At 40.1% G+C, this 24,954-nt stretch overlaps 2 protein-coding genes across 2 annotated transcripts in view; both read left to right on the forward strand.

Moving 5' to 3' along the window:
- The window catches only part of LOC124800576 (arginase, hepatic), a 69,986-nt gene extending 64,645 nt beyond the window's left edge, over positions 1 to 5,341 (forward strand). Inside the window, exon 7 of the mRNA XM_047263006.1 lies at positions 3,907 to 5,341. Within this exon, the coding sequence (XP_047118962.1) occupies positions 3,907 to 4,136 (230 nt within the window). The 3' untranslated portion in view covers positions 4,137 to 5,341. The remainder of the gene's footprint in view (positions 1 to 3,906) is intronic.
- Positions 5,342 to 14,442: 9,101 nt separating this feature from the next.
- The window catches only part of LOC124800592 (spermatogenesis-associated protein 5-like protein 1), an 85,427-nt gene continuing 74,915 nt past the window's right edge, over positions 14,443 to 24,954 (forward strand). The window contains 2 exon segments of the mRNA XM_047263007.1: positions 14,443 to 15,364; positions 16,268 to 16,445. Of these exon segments, the coding sequence (XP_047118963.1) occupies positions 14,636 to 15,364; positions 16,268 to 16,445 (907 nt within the window). The 5' untranslated portion in view covers positions 14,443 to 14,635.

The raw sequence follows: 24,954 nt of genomic DNA on the forward strand, positions 1-24,954 counted from the left end.
TTGCAATCCATTTTGGTTTGCATACAGGAGACATGCCAAGTATTTATAATACAGTTACAATGATTTTTACATGAATAAGTAATAGCACTAAAACAAACAGTAACACTATAATGATATTTCTTGGAATATATCATACATTGTATCCAGCTCAAATTTCCAGTTCGTCCTGTATGAATTCATCCACTGAGTTATAACATTTCTGTGTCAGTGCCTTATATAGCTTTATTTTAAGCTTACCTAAATTCATCTGCATTAACTAGTTCCCTTTTAATTTATTATAAATTTTCATCCCCATGTATTGCAGTTCTGGGTATACAGTTTGAGGCAATGGGTGGGGAGCATGAAATTTTCTTTGTTTCTAGTAACATGTGAATGAACAAAATGGTTTCCCTCAAATAATTCATGTCTAGTGTATAAAAAGATAGAGGGCACAGTTAATATTTTAAATTTTCTAAATAACTGAAGGCATCGTTCTTTATGATTCATAGTGTACATATTTTGAATGATTTTTTTTTTTCTGTGTTTTTAGTATCCTCACTGTTCATCGAGTTCTCCAAAAAACAATACTGTACTTAGTAATGGATTCAAAGTAGCTTGTATATGCTACTTTTTGTGAGTCCATGTCAATTGCAATTGACAACATTTGCAGTGCAAATTCAAAACTACTCTGTTTGTTTGCTAGGTACTCAATGTGTGCCTGCCAGCTCAAATTTTTGTCTATATTATACCAAAGAATTTGACTGAGTCAGCTTCTTCTGTAACTAGGTTGTTGTGAACAATCTTATCTGCTCACATCGTGACTGTTTGAGTTTGAATTGCATCACGTGAGTCTTAGATATGTATAGATTCAACCCATTTAGCTGAAAACAAGATATTAAGATGGTGATGGTACTGATCACAGATTTGAGAATTTTTTTCTGAATCCTGATTTTCAACTAAGACAGAAGTATCATCTGCGAACAGAACTGATGGGGAACTTATATTTAATGGCAAGTCATTAACATAGAAGAGAATAGGACTGGGCCTAATATGGAGCCTTGTGGAACACGCTGAGATATTTTATCCCCCGTCAGAAAATTACGCCATTTAAAGAGATGCTAATTCTTTGCTTTCTGTTTGATAAGTAGGATTTAAACATTGTAGGGCTCTGCCACTGATGCCCATACCCTGTCAAGTTTGTAAATAAGCAATGCATGGTTTACAGAATCAGGACGCCTTAGTGAGGTCACAGAAAATTCCTGCCACTTTATTTCTCTTCTCTAAAGATGTACCTTATTTTCTCAGTGAAACTGCTCACTGCATCTGTGGTGTTTTCCCACTGTTGAAATCAAAATTGTTTAGAATAATAGAATATTTTGCAGTGAAGCTTTGGATTTGGGCAACAGTAAGTTTTTCAAATACTTTAGACTTACTTATTTCAAATATTTTAGATAGAACTGAGATAGGATGATAACTTTTCATGATCTCTCTTGACCTCTTCTTGATGAGTGGTTTGACTACAGCATATTTCAGTACCTCTGGGAAACAGCCATCTTCAAAACAATGATTTATTATTTGAGCTAGTAGATTTGCATTTTACTGTGTACTGTTAATAACTACAGTGAGTATTCCCATCCCAACCTGCAGATTTTTTTGTTTTTTAATGTTAGGATTGTATTTTCTACATCCTTCACAAACACTTTTTAAAGAGTTTGTAAAGTTTTCAGAGTTTTCATTTAGGCCTAAAGGATTTACATCTACAACAGACTTTACCACATTTATAAAGGATTCATTAAGTATCTGAGTTGGACTTACTGTAGTAATTTCCTTCAGTGTCAATTTTTGAAACTTCTTAGTTACAGGCTTTAACACCTAACTCCAGATTTAATGACTGACCACATACCCTTTGTCCTATTTTTATGGTTTAAAATTAGCCTGTTATTTGCAAATTGCTTTTGCTGCCTTAATGACTTTTTTGTTATGGTTTTATAGAGTCTTACCATACTCAGTGAAATCAGTATCTTTATTATATTTTAATTCTCTGTGCAGTTGCCTTTTCCTTACACTGGAAACTTTAATTTCTCATTTTATTGCCGTAGAGTCTAGGTGAAATATTTCATTAAAAACACGTAGGAAACTATTTAGGAATTTCTCGAAGGTTTCATCACTTGAATTACAATGATCAAAAGGCCATTTTTTCTCTTTTAGCTTATTACTAAATTTTAGCAAGTTTTCTTTGCTAAAATTCCTTCTCATATGGATCCTCATACCATACTTGAAATGTTCTTGTCTGTCTATGGCAGCTCAATGAATAATGCACAATGATCTGAAATACCTAGAAATAGATAACATTTATATACATCTTCATATAAATAATTAATTAGACCGAGCGAGGTGGCGCTGTGGTTAGACACTGGACTCACATTTGGGAGGATGACGGTTCAATCCCGCGTCCGGCCATCCTGATTTAGGTTTTCCATGATTTCCCTGAATCGCTCCAGGCAAATGCCGGGATGGTTCCTTTCAAAGGGCACGGTCGACTTCCTTCCCCGTTCTTCCCTAATCCGATGAGACTGATGACCTCGCTGTCTGGTCTCCTTCCCCAAAACAACCCAACCCAATTAATTAGAACATTATCAGTACAGGTTGCTGATTGGCCACTGTCTCTTTTTGATTCAATATTAAAATTAGCAGCTATTACAATTTTTTCTTTTTTTTCTCTACAAATGTCTTCCAGCATAATTTGAAGCTTAGATAAGAACAGTTCTGTTGCTGGTCTCCCTGGGAGTCTTAATATACAGATTATTATAACATTTATTAGTGAGTCTGCTATTTCTACACAATAGCTCTCACACACACATTCTCCATTTAAATAACTAAAGCAGTTTCTAATCTCATAATTTATATCACTATGTGGAAGTATACATGAGCCTCTATGTGACTTGTTTCTTCTGCAAAACCTACTTGCCAATCTGAAGGTCTCTATTTTGTTTAAAATTTTTGATTGTGTTCTCAGTAAACCAGTGCTTATTTAAACAAACAGTTGTGTTATTTGCACAGTCTGTCAGAATGATTTCCAATTCATCTGTTTTGGAGCTTTTCTTGTTTAAAGTCTCAGTGTTTAAGCTACTTATATTCCAGTGCATGACATCTACTTTGACCATTACTTATAGGCTTTAGCACATATATGGGACATCGTTGGACGACAACTCTGATGTCACCCACAACTAGTGTTAACTGTTCCTGTATGACTAACCAACTGCAACAGGCATGGAACTCCAGCTCACAAGCTGACATCCAGCACCTATACAACACATTTGCATTCTTCCATTCAACATTCTGGCAGCTACACCAAATATTAATGTATCAGCATTTCACAATTGCAATGGCTTATCTCATGCGCACATTAACATGTGATCTTGCAATGTTAATCACTGAAATATGTTACCTAGGAAGCGTATTTCTGAAATTTCATTACTCTGCATTTATTATTTTTTGGTGTTGTTTTTTTCTGTCAGCTCATTTTTCGTTTCAAGGCAGATGGTTCAATTTCTCTCCAGCTTCTTATTTTGCAGAGAAATGATTGGTGAATTTAATAAAATCACCAGTGACGTCAATGCTTTTTGTGTATGAAAGTGGCAGACTTCTGCCAGTATGAGTAATTAATATATTCTACTATGCTACAGAAATTATTAAATACTAGCACCTTTTTCAACTTATCCTTAAATAGAACTAATGCTTTTATGTCCTTTATTTTTGCAAGATGTGCATTAATATTATGTAAGGTTGATGTTGCAGCCTTCTCTGACATAAAGCCGTGCTATATACTTCTCTATGAAATTCATTCCTATTTCTAATTTCATTATTACCATTAAGTGCAACCTCATGTTTACTATGCTTATTTACATTAAATTGCATCTTGCATAGTACGAGGTGGACTGACACTACGAGAGGGACTGCAGATTGTGGAGGAAGTTCATCGCACCGGACGTATGGCAGCTTTTGATATTGTAGAACTTAACCCAGAACTCTCAGATGAAAGGGGTGTCCAGCTCACTGTCGAGGCAGCAATTGAAGTATGCCGCTCCGCTGTTGGCTTTGAGCGAAGAGGATGGCCAGCTGCAGGCATTACCATTGACAAAAGATCATGTAATTAATGCCAATTGATCTTAACACAACACTGAATTGTTTAAAAAAAACATTGCATTGTTACTGTGGTGTAGTACTGCCCACTGTAAGTTTGAGTCATCTTAGCTGGATGGTGCCATCGATAACAGGAAATGTTCTAGTCTGTATTTAGAAGATTATGAGCCACTTATTTGTAAAATTGTGTTAAATAATGTAAAAATGTATGAAATGACCATTTACTGTATAGGGAAAGATGGATCAGGGATATGCCTTGACATTGGAAGTTGGTAGGACCCTTGCCATGCAACATCATATGTTCGGAGCCTGACTTGTAAGTTTCAGAGAAGATGTCACTCTTTGTAGTTTCAGAAGCCTGTTGGTTATGCAGTTTAGCCTGTCAAGTCGTAGTTTTTGTCGAAATGTAGAGTCTATTATAGCAGGATTAAGAAACCAGTTTAATAAACAATGTGTGCAAAAAAATTAAACTTCTGAATTGGAATGAAACCAGCCATTTTGTATATGAGCAGAGTTACATCGTATTAACAGTTTATTCGCCTAGTTTAAAGCAGAACAGTATGGATTAAATGTGAAGTACTTCAGGATGTGCACCTATTTGGTGCCCATCAGTTTCCCAATAAGGTTCTATCTTAATACTAACTTGGCAGTAGAACTGCAAATTTAGTGGCAGTGAAATTCCACTCACTTTGTCTTCTTGAACATTTTACTGTTCAATAAATTAGACCTGTGACATACATAAAGTTCTCTTAGAAGTATATGTTCAGCAAGTACCTTTTGAGTTGTGTATTTCATCTGTTTTACTCACCTTATTCCATCTGCTCTTGGAGGACTAATTAAGAGAGCTGCCATCTTGTGTAAATGTAGCTATGTAAATACTGAAAATATATCACTTTTGTCTTTTATCGACCTGTTAATAAACGTCATATAATGGTAGTGCACAGCGAACATGTTCCATGGTACAACAGATGACTAATTTCCTAAATAATTTGTTACATTAATTATCATTCATAATCTACTGTTTATGTCTGTATGTCCCAGTATGCTGTTTCACATGTTTGTGACTTACCACCTCCCCTTTTATGAACTTTGTGTTTTACTGCCTAAGTATTTAATTTATAAATCAACTAACATCAATGAAAAGGCTGAAAATTTCTTAGTATTACATTAACTGAATGTTTATGTATAATTTTACTGAAATAAATACCATTGAAATTTCTTCTGCTGTTTGACTGTCTGCATGATTTTCTTCCTTCGTGAAAACTCATGGTGTAAAAAAATGGGGAGGGGGCTCACTCACATTCTAATATTACAAAGAAACATCTGTAGTCTTTTTTAACATTCTTAACAGTTCTTTACTTGGAAAATGATTCTGGCTACAAAATTACAACACAAATTTCAGGTTATTAACAGTCACTATACTTTTCAGTGTGAGAGCAAAGTAAACAGTAAATGTTATGTAGTGCTTTATATATTGTGCTTTAAATTGTTCATGTGTTTGCATGTAAAGTGATTGTGCACAGTATCAAACTAATTACGACACAAGGTGACAGTTTGCCCTTCGCAGTTATTGCACCACCTGCAGACTAGAACATGTAATGCCATCAACAAAGACATTCTACGGAATATCTGGCTGTCGTGCCTACCACCTGATGCGCAGAAGATGCAGTATACGCTGGTGATCCTGATGCATTTGCACAGATTACATACTGTATCGCAGAAATGTACCCATACCAGCAACACAATGTGTGAAATATAAACACTTCAACAGAGTGCTGTGAAACCTGTCTGAGTGAATCCAAAGCAACTGTTGAATGTAATATTTCACAGTAATGAAATTTCTAAACAAATTAGAAGGAAAGTAAGGTTTCCACTTGTGCCTGAACATTGATTTTTGATTTAAAGTCTCCACATAACCAGAGGAAGCCATTTGATTTCTTTGCCACTACCAAGGGTGTGGACCAAGCACTGGTTTTAACATGTTGAACTGCCCCAGTGTCATGGAAAAATTGTGTTCCTGCATAACAGCTGTCCAGAGGGAGACTTCAAAGGGCCATGCTCAGCAGATATGGGGTACCACATTTGGCCATGAGGAGATACAAGCCTGGAAATCTGTGGTACATCCGAAGCCAGGTTCAGATATAGATACAAAGGTGGTCCAAAGGTTGTTAAGTCCCTGGAAGAGGACTGTGTCAGAGACAATCTGAACCTCATCACTGATGGGGAATACAAAAAGCAAGAAGGCATCCAGAATGAAATTGTTGCCTGCTGAATGTCTCTTGATGACAAAAGGTCAAGAGATGTTTTTGTAGACAGATTTAATTGGGAATTGAATGGGCCAACTCCCTTTCCCTATTCCACCATGTAACTCTTCTGTTTCTTCAAATTCTTTAGCCCATTTTTTAACATGGGGCCTCTTGCAGTTATTTCTATTGGCAGTATTCCTGCAATGCAGTACTGCTATTGCTGAGTGAATGCAGCATTCATGTGCCACTGAGAAAGTTGGATCAAAGCACTCCCTCTCATACTGTTGGGGTTCCAGACAGCTTACAAGGTATATCTGCACCTCAGTTGATGAGATGGTGCATGGAGAGCCGTTAAAAATACCACTGAGTTTCTAACCTCTGTGCCACTTCTGAACCAGAGTTATCCTTCCAGAATGAGATTTTCACTCTGCAGCGGAGTGTGCGCTGATATGAAACTTCCTGGCAGATTAAAACTGTGTGCCGGACCGAGACTCGAACTCGGGACCTTTGCCTTTCGTGGGCAAGTGCTCTACCAACTGAGCTACCCAAGCACGACCCACGCCCCGTCCTCACAGCTTTACTTCTGCCAGTACCTCGTCTCCTACCTTCCAAACTTTACAGAAGCTCTCCTGCGAACCTTGCAGAACTAGTGAATCGTGCTTCGGTAGCTCAGATGGTAGAGCACTTGCCCGCGAAAGGCAAAGGCCCCGAGTTCGAGTCTCGGTCGGGCACACAGTTTTAATCTGCCAGGAAGTTTCACAATTGCCTAGGGTCAAATGCTGGTCGGGCTCATATTTTCACTTCTTGCTGCTAAATACACATAAAGTCCCATTCCAGCTGACTTTAACAGCTCCCTCCCTTTCCTCTACTTTCCTCCTACCGCCCCCCCACCCCACCCCCTCCCTACCCCTCAATTTACATAACATAACTTAATCATCACTAACAGTTTGTTTAAGAACTGTGAAAGAAGATTGTATACGTGGAAGGGACCTGGAGACACTGGAAGGTTTCAGATTGATTGTATAATGATAAAAGAGAGATTTCAGAACCAGATTTTAAATTTTAAGACATTTCCAGTGACAACTATGAACTCTGGCCACAATCTATTGATTATGAATTGTAGATTAAAACTGAAGAACCCAAAAAAGACGTAGGAAATTGATGGGATGAGATCTGGATATACTGAAAGACCCAGAGGTTGTTAAGAGTTTCAGAGGGAGTACTAGGGAATGATTGACAAGAGCAGGAGAAAGGATTACATAGAGGAAGAGAGATATAATAGTGCAGGTAGCAGACTATCAAATAGGTAAAAATATGTCGTCTAATAGAAATCCTTAGGTAAGACAAGAGATAGTTTCTGAATTTTATAGGTGACAGGAGAAAATGTAAATATGCACCAAATCAGGCAGGCAAAAGGGAATACAAATATCTTAAAATGAGACTGACAGGAAGTTCAAAATGGCTAAGCAGCAATAACTAGAGAACAAATGCAATGATTTAAAAGCAGATTTCACTAGGGAAAAGGTAGATACCGCCTACAGGAAAATTAAAGAGACCTTTGGAAAAAAGAGAACAACCTGTATGAATATCAAGAGCTCAGCTGGAAAACCGGTCCTAAGCAAAGAAGGAAAAGCTGAAAGGTGGAAGGAGTATATAGAGGGTCTATACAAATTCAACCCTCATCTTGATAGTTTGCTGAATAAAGTAATAACAAACCGAAAAACAGTTCTTATATGTGGAGATGTAAATGTAGACTTTAAAATAAGCCAAGCAGTTCAAAATCTGAGTTGATGAACATATTAACAGCCAATAATTTGGAGATTACAGTATGCTCCCCTATATATAAAATGAATCAGTCTAGTACTACTATAGGCCAAATGATGATTAGCTCCAAAACAAAATATAAATCAGTAGTAATTAAAGCTGGACCCGAAGACCATCATGCGCAGGCTATAAGCTTTTGTGTAAAGATTAATTCATCTAGCTTGGAAAACATTAATAACCTGGTGGAAGTAGCTAATATGTTTGATAATTATTCTATTAATGTAACAGAGAAACTACAACAACAGACCTCCCATGGAAAAGAGCATAAAGAAACGGGCAAAAAAGCGTCAAGCAAACCAATGTTTCTGTACCCAACAAATGTAGAAGAAGTGCAGTTTACAATAAAAAGTCTCAAAATGAAACACTCTGCAGAAGTAAATGATATACCTGATTTAATTATAAAGAAATCTGGGGGCCTGATTATTGAGCCCTTAACTCACCTACGTAATCTATCTTTTGTTACAGGAACTTTTCCTTCATGTTTAAAATGGTGAAAGTAGAACCATTGTACATGAAAGGAAACAAAGATGATATTTCATACTACAGACCATTGGTACTTATGTCTGTTTTCTCAGAAATATTGGAAAGGCTCTTCAATAAGAGACTAACAGACTTCTTAGAGGATAATGGTACTCTGTCAGAATCTCAATATGGGTTTAGAGAAAATCCTTCAACCACATCAGCAATTCACTCCTTTCCATTTGAGGTGCTGTTAGCATTAAAGAAAAAATTTACCGAGGACACATTTTTAGATATGTCAAAGGCATTCAACACCATAAATTACGATAAATTGCTCTACAAGATAGAAAATCTTGCCCTCATTGGAGCAGCTAATAACTGGCTCTGCTCTTATCTTAAGAACAGGGAACAATATGTGGAAATTGAGCATGAAAGAGATAATGTCTTTAGGAAATGTAATTCCAAGCTACTGACTATTAAATATGGTGTGCCACAAGGATCAGTAATGGGTCCTGTTCTGTTCTTACTCTGTGTAAATGACCTAAACATAAGTAATGACAGCATTAAAATATTTCAATTTCCTGATGATACAAGCTTTCTAATTACAGGAAACTCAGAAGAAATCCTCATAAAAAAAAAAAAAAAAAAAAAAAAAACATAAGAGAAGCCACTGACAGGCTAACATGTTATCTTGATAACAATGACTTAAAAATTAACACTAGAAAGACTGTAGCTATGCATATGCACACAGCACTAACAAAAAATCTGATGTCTAGAGCTATATGGACAGACAATTACCAAAACAGCCTGTACCAAATTTCAAGTACTCCATCTATAAGACAACTTGAAATGGACAGCACATATTCAGCAAATGAACAAAAAATTAAGTACTCCTCGTTTTGTGTTGCAGATATTAAAAAACTGTACCAGCTGCAACACTGTTCAATGTGTATATTATGCAGTCATACAATCTCACCTCTGGTATGGGTTTATGTTCTGAGGAAATTCTGGAGATGCTATCAGAATAAGCAAAATTCAAAAAGAAATTATAAGAATAATGGAGAGGGTAGATAATCACAAATCAAGTAAACCATTGTTTCAAGAAAGGATGATCCCACCTCAAAGTGCCAACAGAAAGTTATTTCAAAACAGTCTTATCCATCATAGCATCAAACTGTACAACGCATTACCAGATATCATTAAACCATATAGAAGATTGGTCACTGCAAATCTAAATTGGTTGACCACTGGTTTTACACAGTAAATAAATATCTACAAAAATAAATTTTCCTATATTAATCCAATGTAGTCTTACACAGAAATTTGCATATTATCTCCCCGTATATAGTTTAACAACGTTTATTTAAGTATTCATAATTAATTGGTATATAAATGTGTGTTATTTTATTTACAAAGATATAATTATACATAAAATTGTTAATATTGACATAAAAGTCCAAATATCTCTTGCACATTGTGCAGCTGTAGATGAAATGGATCAATAAATCAATGTACTTGAGGGCATTATTATAGAAATGCAAGAGAAGATGGCAAGATGACACAAGAGATATGATGCTGCGAGAAGAATTTTATAGAAAACTAGAAGATCTAAGTCAAACAAGACCCAGGGAGTAACAACATTCCATTATAACTACTGATTGCCTAGGGAGAGGTAGTCATGACAATACTCTTCAATCTGGTGGGCAAGATGTATGAGACAGGCGAAATACCCTCAGACTTCATGAAGAATATAATAATCCCAATTTCAAAGGAAGCAGATGCTGACAGGTGTGAATATTTTCGAACCATCAGTTTAATAAGTCATGCTGCAAAATGCTAACACAATATCTTTACAGAAGAATGATAAAACGGATAGGAACTAACCTTGGGAAAGATCAGTTTCGATTCAAGGGAAATGTAGGAACATGTGAGGCAATACTGACCCTATGACTTTTGTTGCGGTGGTCGATGGTCGAACCCAGGACTCTAGATGGCCGAGCTGAAGCTGAGACCCATTGTGTTGCTTTTGTCAGGAGGCCGAGGAAGTTCAGTAGCATCAAGGGGCAGAGCAGAGTGATAAAGCAGTATTCAGAAGCGTTTCTTTATTCAACTAGTTTACAGAGGCATAATATCAGCACGCCGCCCGCGCGCTGTTCTGCGAGTCCAGCTGTCTCAGCACTCCTGGACTGACGACTCTGCTGCTGCAGTCATGAAGACTGCCCAAAGATAGAAGTCAGCCGTGTTCGCCTGGTCGCCGCTCGCTGACACGTAGCGACAGGTGCCACTCTAATACCACGATTCCGGAGACTGTTACAGTCCCCGGTCCCCACCACCCTCCGCCCCGTTTGGCCAGCTGTGTCCGACCATGGGACAAAGGTTGATATACTGGTCACCTGTGGCCCTTGGGCTGCCGCTGCTCCCAGGACAGGACCGAACTCGAACCTGTGCCCTCCTGGATGCAGTGCCGCAACTTACCACTAGTGGTGCTTGCTGGTTGGCAACACCCGTCGCCGTCTTTGGCCCCGCTTCAGCGCTGCCGCACCTCTCACGGCTTACACCTCGCCCGGACCCCGGATGGGAAGCGAACATGGCCCATCCAGGACCCGCTGCAGACCGCTGTCACTGCCCTCCTTCAGGCACACCATGCAATCTCCAAGTACCTGGCTGCCGTTCTGTCCCATCCCGGTGTTGCATCCCCAGAGGTGGAATACAGCCTAAAAAACAAGTACACAGAATATTTACAGCATCACTGCCAGACTGGCCCCTATAAGCATAGACCAGCACAGGTGCGATTCGACTCTCAACTGACCTGGCACACCCTAGTCTCTAGCTAAAATTGCCCGTCTATTTATACTGCTTTTCCCCTTGCTTCTGATGTAGTGTCAGAGAGAGACAGAAACTATGGCAGGGGTAAATTCCCATACGTCAGCCATTTACACATCGTCCTCCAGGCTCTGGCCTACTGCCTCGCCTCGTACATCGCAATAACTTCAAGCAACACTGAGGTTTCCTGCCTCGTTGTTGCACCACTCATAACACATCGTGCATGCAATAACACCATCGCAGTTCCTCACTATGTTTACCCGGTCTGGCCTACTGGCTGCCGACTATTACTACACACTGCCAGCAGCCCCAGACTTTATCGCCCAACCGCACCTTTACTGAATTTTAACAAAATTCCCATTTCCTACGACTAAGACTAACACTTGCGCAGCACTTTTCTTAGAAAATAAGTTAAGGAAAGGTAAACTTGCGTTTATAACATCTGTAGACTTTGAGAAGGCTTTTCACAATATTGACTGGAATACTCAGAAATTTTGAAGGAAGCAGGAGTAAAATACAGCGAGCAGAAGGCTATCTACAACTTGTACAGAAAACAGAGGGCAGATATAAGAGTTGAGAGGCATGAAAGAGAAGCAGTGGTTGAGAAGGGAGGGAGACTGCTTTGTAGCCTGTCCCTGTTATGCAATCCATACACTGAACAAGCAGTAAAGAAAAAGAAAAAAAGAAAAGTTTAGAGTAGGAATTAAAATCCAGGGACAAGAAATAAAAACTTCGAGGTTTGCCAGTGACATTGTAATTCTGTCAGAGAACGCAAAGGACTTGGAGGAGTGGTTGAACAGAATGGACAGTGTCTTGGATGGAGGATATAAGATGAACATCAAGGAAAGCAAAACCATGATAATGGAATCTAGTCGCATAAAATCAGGTGATGCCGAGGGAATTAGATTACGAAATGAGACACTTTAAGTAGTAGATTAATTTTGCTATTTGGACAGAAAAATAACTGATGATGGTCGAAGTAGAGGGGACATAAAATGTAGACTGGCGATGGCAAGAAAAGTATTTCTGAAGAAGTTAAATTTGTTAACATGGAGCATAGATTTTAATATCATGGAGTCGTTTCTGAAAGTATTTGGGTGGAGTGCAGCCATGTATGGAAGTGCAACATGGACGAAGAAGTTTAGACAAGAAACGAATAGAATCTTTTGAAATATCATGCTACAGAAGAACGCCGAAGATCAGGTAGGTATATCACGTAACTAATGTGGAGGTACTGGATAGAACTGGGGAGAAGAGAAATATGTGGCGCAACTTGACTAGAAGAAGGGATCCGTTGGTAGGTCACATTCAGAGATATCAAGGGACCACGAATTTGTTATTGGAGAGAAGTGTTGGGAGTAAAATCGTAGAGGGAGACCAAGAGATGAATACAGTAAGCAGATTTAGAAGGATGTAGATTAGTAGTGACTCAGAGATGAAATGCTTGGACAGTATAGAGTACAATGGAGAGCTGCATCAAACCCGTGTTTGGACTGAAGACCACAACAACAACAATGGTATTCAGTGAAGGAGAAAGGTAGCGGTGGCACAGAGTACAACTGAGTTGAACTCTTTGTGGTATCACAGAGGTTGCGTCACTTGAATGAGGCCAGTGAAAACTAGGTGTTTACACATGCAACTACCGTGTCACTGCAGAATGCCATTATCCGTGGCGTCACCTGAGTTGTGTGTGTGATCCTAACTTTAGCGTCTTGCCAAAATAATGCACTTATTGTTAAACTAAGTGAATAAATACTTTGTAAAGTGACTAAATAAATAGTACAATAGTGATCTCATTCTGGGTTTCAGTAACTCCTTATAATCACTTATTTGTATGACGTTATGCAGCGTGGTTTGAAGTGGCGAAATTGACTCGAAAAGTATATTAACTGAATGTAGTGGCTGAGGTTCCTGTTACTGCAGAACAGTAATTATTTCAGCGTATATTTCAGTACCATCATAATAATTATTATCTTTAGCTCTTGGGAGTAAATATAACAATGAAGTGGAATTTAAAAAAAATTATTTGTGCATTTAGAGACATACAGCTACCCTTGACCCTAATTAAAATCATATGTAAATTCAACAATGTTCGTATTGGGGCGATTACTAAGTAATGATTGTCCTGCACAATATTATAAAGTTTGGTTACTAAATTAATTAACATGCCGGTACACGAAGCGTTAATGTTTGCAGCACGTGTGTCCTGTCAGAACTTAGACTAACTCTAAAGATGAAAACCAAGCAAAATTGTTGATGGAAAACACTTACTTTCCGATGTATTTTTGTAAAAGAAATTTGCGCCATTTTCCAGTCAGTTACATAGAATGGACAATTTTAAGATTTATTGTTGCATTCGCGAATGACCATAAAGACGACACCATGATAATGTAGAATAAATGATGAGTGTGGTCCTCCACGAAAGAAAATCATCCGGTCTACCTTCAGTGTATTGTAGATATCAACCAGTACACATATAAAAATTTAGAAATAGAGGTCGTCATAACACGATACGCGTTTTGCAGTGACGATAATGCGTCTAAAGTTATCAGATAGCGCTATGTTACTTGTAATTTAATGCGAGCTGCCTCTGAATCTCGCATCTGTGTATTAGACTTTTTTATAGAGTCATAAAGGTAGCTCAAAAGGAATTCAAATTTGTGTTTACTTCGAAGGAAACTTGGCCTTGACAAGTGACTCATTTATTAGTGTACTGGTTGGCCCTAAACGATTCCTACGAGCTACCCATTTCTGTACCCAACATTTGTGGATCCGTATTCTCTTTATCAACGTGACTACAAGGTTTTTGGATAAAAGCTGTGCAGCTCCGATTGAATAACTTCAGTTGTCGCCCTCTTCTAAGTTGCGAAGAAGCATTTACATCTTCCGCTTGTGGAGCCACTAACTTGCGTGTAAGGATACTGGTACTAATTCATTCCTGTGGAAACCCGACTTTTTAGCAGCTGTGTTTTAACTGGCGTTGTGAAAGTAGGGTGTTTCCATAAGTTGACTTGCGCGAGTGGCGGTGGCGATATGCACGTGGAAGCCCGGCTTTTAGGCACGCAAGTGATACGTGCGCAGTGCACTTCAATGTAAACAAATGTATAGCACGTGCGTCGTGTGCGATTTGCCCGCTACTGTGTTTTCAAATGCTATAGAGAATGATGAACTTACTGACAGTGGAGAAGAGTGTGTTTAACATTCAGAAAGCGTATGTCCCTGCAGAATTATTACAACGGAAGTGGCAAGTTGGACAACACGCCTTTATTAAAGTGTCGAATAATTGGAAAACCGTTTGTAAAATATATCCTAAGCATAATCTCCATCGCTCTTTCGTCCAAGTGGATACCAGCGTCGTAAAATGTGGAGATTTTCAAGAATCACCTGACTGCGTGATTCCGCCTATTGCTTCCGTAGTGGAGAACAGTGTGATAGAGGTGGAGCAATTGGAGTTTGTGGACAGCCCAGATGTTTTCAAATCACTGAACGTTACTGTCATATTTGACAGTGTTTCGCAGCTGAAGCTATGGAAGAAAAACAGAAATGTGTTGATTTCTCAGCTCAGAGCCATGCTACGCTTGTATGTGTTTACAGATTGTTGCTTAATATCTTTTCGTAACTTAAAACAAATCCAGAAAAGTGGAATACATTGCGTGTTTGTAAGGGATATTTATCCATCCAATAAAAACTCATGCGGGAGAATCAATTCGGCAACGAAGATTTCTATTAGTAGTTTTCTTAGTAAGGTCAGATTTGAACAGTTACAGGATAAACATACAGCTCCAGCAATCGGTGGGTTAGATGAAGCTTGCGCAAAACTGATAGATATCATAGAGCAGAGTAAACAAGCTAGAGAAAAACCACGACTCACGCTAAGGCACCATGAGCAAGTAAGTATAAAAGACAAGTTCGTTTATTCGTTTGAACTTTATCCTCACATTAAGTTTTGCGTTTGGACTGTATGCATTTGACAGTGGCCCAGTTTGGTAATGTTTTCTTGCCAACACTGGAGAACAAACCAACTAATAACCTCCATGATAAATCCAGGTAGACAACGAAAAAAAGTCGTTGAAAGAATTCGGCTTTCAAGGAAAATTGTTATTAAAAACTGAATTTCTGTATTTTATTGTAGGCGATCATGTTATGTTTGCACAATCACTGGAACATACCTACAGTGAATAGGCCTATGCATTGAATGAATAGTGTCTAATTTTGCTGTCTGTAAGTTGTTGATTGTAAACAACTATTAGAGAATAGTAATTAGGAGAGTCTATTTTACTTGGAGTGATTCAGGAAAATCAAACTCTCCTTGTATAAATGTTAATATGCCCCTTGAGTTTTCATTGCAGAAGCAGTACTAGTTAAATATTGTTCATGATGAGGAAAAGTCCAGTTAAACAGGTCTTAGGTATATGTACAAAGAAACATCTGAACTTGAGCCTGAAAATGTAAGTTTCATCACTAGGATGTTCTAAATCAGGGATCATGTTGAAAATGCAAGCTGAAGTTAATTACTGCAGCTGTTCCTGTTAATTGTGTGCATGTTGAAATAAAGCCTGTAGGAGAGCAGACTCAATATGGGATCCTATTTTATTATAAGTAGTTTGTGGTAAATACCAAACCTGTGAGCATTATACATTCTGTCTGCTGTATTTGATTTTTGTGTATGATACAGTAAACACCCAGAAAGCTATAATATGATGTGGATTACTGATTTAACTTATTTATTATAACAGTAGTGCAATGTTTGAATAGATGTTTCTGAAATTGTTTCATAGAAAATTTTGTTGTAGGTGCTTTTGGCTGGCCCTCCAGGTTGTGGTAAAACCAGTCTGGTCAGGCATGTGTGTGCACGTACTAGTGCTGTAATGGTCAGTATCAATGCGCTGGACATTTGTCACTCTGCTTCAAATACTCCATCTTCAGTATTGAATCATGCATTTAAAGAATCATCTGACCTGACGTACGAAGGTGAGTGTGTGTGTGTTTTTCGTCCTCTCTATCATTGGTTATTGAATGCAAGTTAAGTGAATGGAAGCTAGGTTTTCAAAACTTTTCAGATTGAAGAAAATGCAACTTTTTGTCTTTGCTTACCTAAAATTAAAACAAATGCTAATAAGATGCCAGTAACTAAAAAATAAGAATGTGATCATGTAAAATATAACTTCATTTTATTCACATATTCGTTTCAGGAAACTAATTTTAAATTTCGATTTGAAAATCAGGGAGAAGCCTTGAAAGAAGGCTGGTGGATAAAATGAATGCTAGAAAAACAAAAACCTTGTTTTTGACAGTTTTGGCACAAAATTACTCAGCTGTCAGTTGTGAAATGGTAGTCTTCCCCATTCCACTGCCAGAAAAGCTCAATTTTGGAAACTCACCCTCATCCTTCACTAGGGCTTCGACTACCTTTTGCCATGCCCTGAGATGGATATTGTACCCAATGTCAGACATAATCCAAAATAGTGATCCACTGCCTGCCCAACATACGGAAAGTTCTTGTCCATCCCTTTTGCAAACCTGCTTCCATTCCTGCACCTTATGGGTCATTCCCTTGTGATACTCAGGTGCAAGGCCTGTCCCATACACCCCCCTCCCCCCCCCCCCACCTCCTACCACAATCCACTCACTTGCATTTCCTACACTATAAAGGGCTAGGACACATGTGAAAGCAGACAGGTTATATATCAGCTATACTGCAATTACTGCAGCTTTGTGTGAGCATGACAAGTAGCCAACTGTCTATTCACATGAATGGCCACTGCCAATCACAAACTTGACCATCCAGTTGCTCAACATGCTGTGCACGACAACACAAAATGATTTCAACAACTGTTTCTCTACATAGGCTGTTTGGATACATCTTTCCAACTCTAGTTTCTCTGAATTATGCAGTTGGAAATTCTGGATCCAGCATATCCTGCACTGCCGCATTCCTCATGGCCTAACCATCTTCTAACCTGCTTTATAATACCTCACTTGGCCTTTCCCCGTCTCTCTTCTGTGTGGACCACTCTTTTCTCCTCCATCTCCCCCCTCCCTCCATCTCCCCCCTCCCTCCATCTCCCCCCTCCCTCCATCTCCCCCCTCCCTCCATCTCCCCCCTCCCTCCATCTCCCCCCTCCCTCCATCTCCCCCCTCCCTCCATCTCCCCCCTCCCTCCATCTCCCCCCTCCCTCCATCTCCCCCCTCCCTCAATCTCCCCCCTCCCTCCATCTCCCCCCTCCCTCCATCTCACCCCTCCCTCCATCTCACCCCTCCCTCCATCTCCCCCCTCCCCCTACCTCCATCTCCCCCCTCCCCCTACCTCCATCTCCCCCCTCCCCCTACCTCCATCTCCCCCCTCCCCCTACCTCCATCTCCCCCCCCCTCCTTCCCTCCATCTCTCCCCCCCTCCTTCCCTCCATCTCTCCCCCCCCCCTCCTTCCCTCCATCTCTCCCCCCCCCCCTCCTTCCCTCCATCTCTCCCCCCCCTCCTTCCCTCCATCTCTCTCTCCCCCCCCCTCCTTCCCTCCATCTCTCTCTCCCCCCCCTCCTTCCCTCCATCTCTCTCCCCCCCCTCCTTCCCTCCATCTCTCTCCCCCCCCTCCTTCCCTCCATCTCTCTCCCCCCCCTCCTTCCCTCCATATCTCTCCCCCCCCCCTCCTTCCCTCCATATCTCTCCCCCCCCCTCCTTCCCTCCATCTCTCTCCCCCCCCCTCCTTCCCTCCATCTCTCTCCCCCCCCTCCTTCCCTCCATCTCTCTCCCCCCCCCTCCTTCCCTCCATCTCTCCCCCCCACCCCCCTCCTTCCCTCCATCTCTCCCCCCCTCCCCTTTCCTCTTCTCCTCCTCCCCATCTTTATCTCATATATGCTCTATCCTCTGAACTCCTTTCGTCTTGTTGTGTAGCTGCTGAGTTACCTGTTGAAAAATTTACCTCAAACTATTTTGCTACCCCTTTCTCAACTTGTGGATCCTTTCCTACCCCTCCCCGTCTACATCTGCCCAGGTGACAACTCTCAGTAATTGAAAAACAAGTGTGGAATGTGTGCTAATTTGAAGCTTCTTGGCAGATTAAAACTGTGCCAAACAGGGGTTCATACTTGGGGCCTATGAAGGAGGATCATGAGTTGTGCTTGGGTAGTGCATTTGCTAGAGCACTTGCCCATGAAAAGCAGAGGTCCAAGTTTCAAATGCCAGTTTGGTGCACAGTTTTCATCTGCCAGGAAGTTTGTAATGACTGATGCTACTTTGCAGTGTACGATGTACTAAGATCACTTCCTGTTATTCCAGTTGCATATGGAATGTAAGAAGAATGACTGCTTAATTACCTCTGTGTGTACTGTAGTTTGTCTGCTCTTATCTTTGCAATATCTATGGAGCTGAATTACATGAGGATGTAGTGCATGTCATCACTAAACACTGTTTTCTGAAAGCTTACAAATAGCTTTCTTCAGATAGTTTTTGTCTATCTACAGGCATCTGCCAATTCAGGTCTTTTAGAATTTCCATGACATTCTTCCATGAGCAACTAACCAATGACCACTCATGGTGCTCTTCTTTTTATATTTTCAATGTCTCTTGTTTGTCCTGGTTGGTATGGGTCCCACACTCTTGAGCAATATTCTAGGATGTCATTGATCACGTGAAACCCAACACACAGTTTTCTCAGTGGCATAATGGAGGCTTTCGATCAAGGCAGTCAGATTGATACCAAATTTCTTGATTTCTGGAAAACGTTTGCCTCTGTACCATCTCTGTGCTTCTTGTCAAAAGTACAATTGTATGGCGTGTCAAGTGAAATTTGTGACTGTATTATGGAATTTTTGGTAGGGAGATTACAGCAGGTTGTCTTGGATGGAGAGTCATCGTCAGCTGTAGAAGTAACTTCGGGTGTGTTGGAACTCTTGCTGTTCATTTTGTATATCAATGATCTTGAGGACAGTGTTAATAGGAACCTCAGCCTTTTTGCAGGTGATGCAGTTATCTATAATGAAGTACTGTCGGAGAAAAGCTGCAGAAATATTCAGTCAAATCGTGATAAGGTACCAAAGTGGTAGAAAGATGGCAACTTGCTTTAACTGTTCAGAAATGTAAAATTTTCACAGAACAAAAAATCTTAGTGTCTTATAATATCGAGTCACTGTTGGAATCGGCCAACTCATACAAATACCTGGTTGTAACACTTGTACGGGTATGAAATGGAATGATCACTTAGGCTGCCAGTCATTAGTCAAGCAGGCAGTAGACTTAGCTTCATTGATAGAATACTGGGGAAATTCAATCAGTTTACAAAGGAGATTGCTTAAAAATCATTCGTGTGCCCTCTCTAGACTACTGCTAGTGTATGTGGGAGCCATACCTAGGACTAACAGGGATATCAATCACATACAGAGAGTGGCAGCACAAATGGTCACAAGTTTGTTTGATCTAATAGAAGAGTGTCACAGACATACTGAAGGAACTGAACTAGAAGACTCTTGAACATATACACAGACATAAACTATCCCTACTTATAAAGTTTCAAGAATCAGCTTCAAATGATGACTCTAGGTATATACTACAACTTGCTATGTATCACTCACATAGGGATCATGAGGACAAGATCAGATTAATTATAGCGTTCACAGAGGCATTTAAACAATCATTCTTCCCGCACTCATACGTAAATGGAGATGGAAGAAACCCTATGAACTGCTGCAATGTGACATACTCTCTGCCATGCACTTAATAATGGCATCGAGTATAGGTATAGATGTAGATATGTAAATGTGTAGTGCGAGTGATTTGTAAGCAATCTTCTTTGTAGATTGACTGCATTTCCCCAGTATTCTACCAATAAATCAGTCTTATGGCTGAGCCTATGTGATCATTCCACTCATGCCCTACAAAGTGTTACACCCAGGCATTTGTATGAGTTGACTGACTGACTGACTTTGTCTCACTGATATTGTATCACTTTCTGAAGTGTACAATTTTACATTTCTGAACATTTAAAGTAAGTTTCAAATCTTTCTGCCACTTTGAAATTCTTATCTACATAAGTTACTCTGCAGTTCACACTTAAATTCCTGGCAGAGAGTTCACTTAACCACATTCAGGCTATTTTCCTACCTTTCCACTCTCTCATAGCGGGTGGGGAAAAAAGAACACTTAAATCTTTGCACACTAGTGCTGACTTCTCTTATTTTATTATGATCATCATGCCTTCCTGTTTAGGTTGGCATCATTAAGTATTGTCACTTTCACAGGAGAAAGTTGGTGATTGAAATTTTGCGAAAAGATCTTGCCACAATGAAAAACCCTATGTCTTAAGGATTACCACCACAGCTTGCTTATCATATTTGTCATGCTCTCTCCTCTATTTTGTGGTAATACAAAATGAGCTGACCTCCTTTGTACTTTCCAGTGTCGTCTGTCAGTCCCATCTGGTAAGGATCCCGCACAGCATAGCAATAATCCAGGAGGAGGAGGACAAGTAGTGTAGGCAGTCTCTTTAGAAGGACCTGTTGTATCTCCTAAGTGTTCTGCCAATAAATCAATCTTTGGTTAGCTTGCTATTCCCCACCCCACCCCGACAATATCCATGTGATCATTCCAGTTTTAGCTGCTCATAACTGTAATTCCTAGCCATTAGCTTTGTTGGTTTATTGTCATGAAATTAAACATATTCCATGTAATATTTTGTGGATGACCTCTCACTTTTCATTGTTTGGAGTCAGTTGCCACTTTTTGCACCATAGAGACATTGTGTCTGTCATTTTGCTATTGGTTTTGAACTTCTAATGACTTGACTATATGGTGAATTACAGAATCATCTGCAATCATCGTAAGACGGTTTGCTCAGACTGTCACCTAAATTGTTTACATAGATAGAAACAGCGGAGGGCCTATAACACTTCCTTTGGGAATGCCACACACTAATTCAGTTTTACTAGGTAACTTTGTATCAGTTGCTATGAACAGAGATGTTTGCAACAGGAACTCACGGATACAGTCGTACTACTCAGATGATACTCTGCAGGCATGTAATTTGGTCAGAGGTCTCTCCTGAGGAATGATATCAAAAGCTTTCTGGAAATCTAGAAATATGGAATCCATTTGAGACCCCTGTTGACAGCCCTCTTTACTTTGTGTGAATGTAGAGCTAGGCTGTGTTTCACAAGAATGATGTTTTCTGAATTTGTGCTGATAGTGTCAATAGACCATTTTCTTTGAGGTAATTCATAATGGTCGAATGCAGTATGTGTTCCAGAATTCTGCTGCAAATTGACATCAGTGATTTGGATCTGTAACTTGTGGGGTTACTCCTACTTCCTTTTTGAGTATTGGTGTGACCTATGCAATTGTCCAGTTTTCAGGCACATTCTTTCGTCAAGTGAGTAATTATATGTGATTACTAAGTATGAAGCTATTGTCTCAGCATTTTCTGAAAGCAGGCTAATTGGTATGCAATCTGGACCAGAAGACTTGCTTTATTAAGTGATTTAAGTTGCTTCGCTACACTGAGGATGTCATTTTGGCAGCTACTGTTGATTAGAATTCTGGCATATTTACTTCTTCTTTAGCGAAGGAATTTTGGAAAATTGTGTTCAGTAATTCTGTTTTAGAGACAGTGTGAAGATATTGATTGTGTCTTGCTGCTGCTGTACTTTGCATATGACCAGAATCTCTCTGGATTTCTGCCCAGTTTGGAGACAGAGTTTCATTGTAAAAGTTATTAAAAGCATTTGCATTGAAGTCTGTGCTAAGTTTCGAGGTTCATTAAAACACTGCCAACTTCGAAGATTTTGCGTTCTTTGGCATGCTTTTTTTTCATTGCTCCCGCAACGATGTTCTGACCTGTTTTGTGTACCATGGAGGAACAGTACCAGACTTTATTAATTTATGTGGAATAAATCTCTCAATTGCTGCTGATAGTATTTCTTCGAATTTAAGCCATATCTGCTCTAAATTTATATCCTTAGATTGGAAGGAGTGGAGAGTGAGTTTCAGGAGGACGTCAAGCAGAATTTTTATCTGCTTCCTTAAATAGATATATTTTGTTTATGTAGTTCCGACAATTTGTAGGAGAAAGACCAACAACTTACATTTGATAACTGTTCATTTAAATCTCTTACAGTTGCATTTAGTTTATAGTGGTGACTAGTTACAAACCAAAGTTGGACTGAAATTGTTATCAAAGCAAAATCCCAGTGATATACTTGGGTAACATCCAAACAACACATAGTCCTTAAATAAACATGGAGTGATCTTATTACAGGCATAATACATTCAACAGAGTGCAAATGAGTGTTCAGTCTGTTGACTGTGTCACACAGGTAATAAGAGACTCCATATCTGTTTGTAGGACTATGTGTTGTGTGACATTACCAAAGTCTGTCAGTGGGATTTTGCTGTGACAAGCAGTTTTAGTGTGGGTCTGGTTTGAAAATGAATGGCTATGTTCGAAACTTGTCACCAGTATAAATTGCATGCAACTATGCCAACCCCCCCCCCCTCCCCCCTCCCAGGGGACTCTCAACTCTTTTGTAAGTACTTGCCTGACCACCACTGGCCCTCAGCCCTTGCAGTGCTGTTTCCCTTTCTGTGCTGCAAGTCTGTCCTTCTATTATCCTGTTTTGCTTACTTTTCCATTGGATGGTCTTCTTGGTGTCATTTGTGCTTGGATCTGCTTTGTGTTTTGGACATAAGTTTTCTTACCTTCCAGCCCTCTACACCTTTTCATTATTAATTATGTGGTCCCATTATCAAGTCTGACTTGGTACTTCTTTCCTAAATTTTACGTAAGTGCGCACAATGGAGGGAAGGTTGTCCAGTGTGGCCTGTGTTCCACATTTGTGCTGTTCTCTCTTTGCATCCTTGTTTCTTGAAAAGGTACTACATCGAAAACCCAGCAAAGTAGCCATTCCATTGTGGGATGATGGTATTGGAGTGTGTCAAGTACCTGTGCAATGGTACCACCTTCTCCCCCCCCTGCCCCCCCCCTCCCACCCCACCAAGCCATCCAGGGATCACATAGTTGTTGCCTGAGCTGGAAACTCCCTCACACAAGCCTTTGTGCCTATCATGGCTGTGGCACAGGGACTCTGGGCAGTGGCTTACTGGCCTGGTAATTGTTGCTGTGGTTGGGTGGTGCTCATGAGGAGATCCCCTGGTTGGAATCAGTGGTACCATGGCAGAAGATTTGCACATGAAATGAATTATACTTTCCACTGGTGGACACATGGCCCCATCAGTCTCTTCTGAAGCTAAGACATATTAACGTGTGGAGAAGAATGACCCCAAAATATTTCCTTCCTTGGCTGCACGTGGGAGGAACATAGGGGTCAGACACACGGCAATAAATATTCCCTCCAATACTTGTTTTGTTCTGGGATGGACAGGAATTCCTTTTTGACTGCAAAACCTTTGTTCAACATTGAAAATTTCATGGACAGGTTTTGGGAAGTGACAGCGAAGAGAGGGGAAAAAAAAAAATGCAAAATGGCTCCATTCTGCTTAAAATGATGCTTCCCCCACTGTCACAGGCACTGTTTGACTGTGGCAAGCTGGGTATTATTCCTCATACTTTAACCCCTCATAAAAGTCTGAATATGGTGTGGGTGTCATTTTCCACCAAGATATCCTTTTACAGACAAATGATGAGTTGTGTGCTAACTTAGAGTGATGAGGTGTCAATTTTGCCTGTTGTGTGCAGTGGGGACCAAAAGACAACAGAGTGGGTACTGGAGCCTTCATCATGGCCTTTGAAGGTAACTTGTTGCCTGAGAACGTAAAGGTGATGATGTATTGCTGTGATGTCAAGCCTTATATTCACCCTACCAAGCAATTTGGACACCCGACTTCACATTGCAATGCCAGCCCTGTCTGTAAGAGTTGTGGCCATCAGATGCACACAAATGCTCCTTGAGCCCCTCTCACCATCTGTGTTAACTGTGGAGAGCACCATTCCCCTGTTCACCAGATTGCACTGTTTTCAAACACGTAAATTTAGGAATACAAGACTCTTGACCACCTCACATATCAAGAGACCAAGAAGAAATAAGATTGCCTACATCCTACATATATGATGATAACATATACTACTGCTATGACAATGTCGCCCACTTTAGTCATTGTGCCATTGCCCTCCATATCTTCTACATCTGGCCCTTGGGGTCATCTGACTACACCTGCTCCCTTGTTGGTTGGTGGTCCTCCTCCTACTGCTTCCCCCTACACCTCCTTTGGGACCATAGACTGTGTATCTAATCGGGACATAAGTGTCCAATCCTCAGCCGGAGGAGCAGTGCCCAACCCCATAGTTGGAGGAGCAGTTACCAGAAAGGTGTCCCCCAGGATGATCCTGTCCCAGTATCTGCTGACATGCAACAAGATGCCAGCTGATGACTGAAGGAGCCACAGGTTGCAGGTCATATGACTTCATGTTCCTCCTCTGTCCCAGTATCTGGGGGCGGACAAGCCCTTTCAGAAGTCTAAATCATCCAAGGACGAGAA

Source organism: Schistocerca piceifrons, chromosome 1 (genome assembly GCF_021461385.2).
Source record: "Schistocerca piceifrons isolate TAMUIC-IGC-003096 chromosome 1, iqSchPice1.1, whole genome shotgun sequence".
Classification (NCBI taxonomy): Eukaryota; Metazoa; Arthropoda; class Insecta; order Orthoptera; family Acrididae; genus Schistocerca; species Schistocerca piceifrons.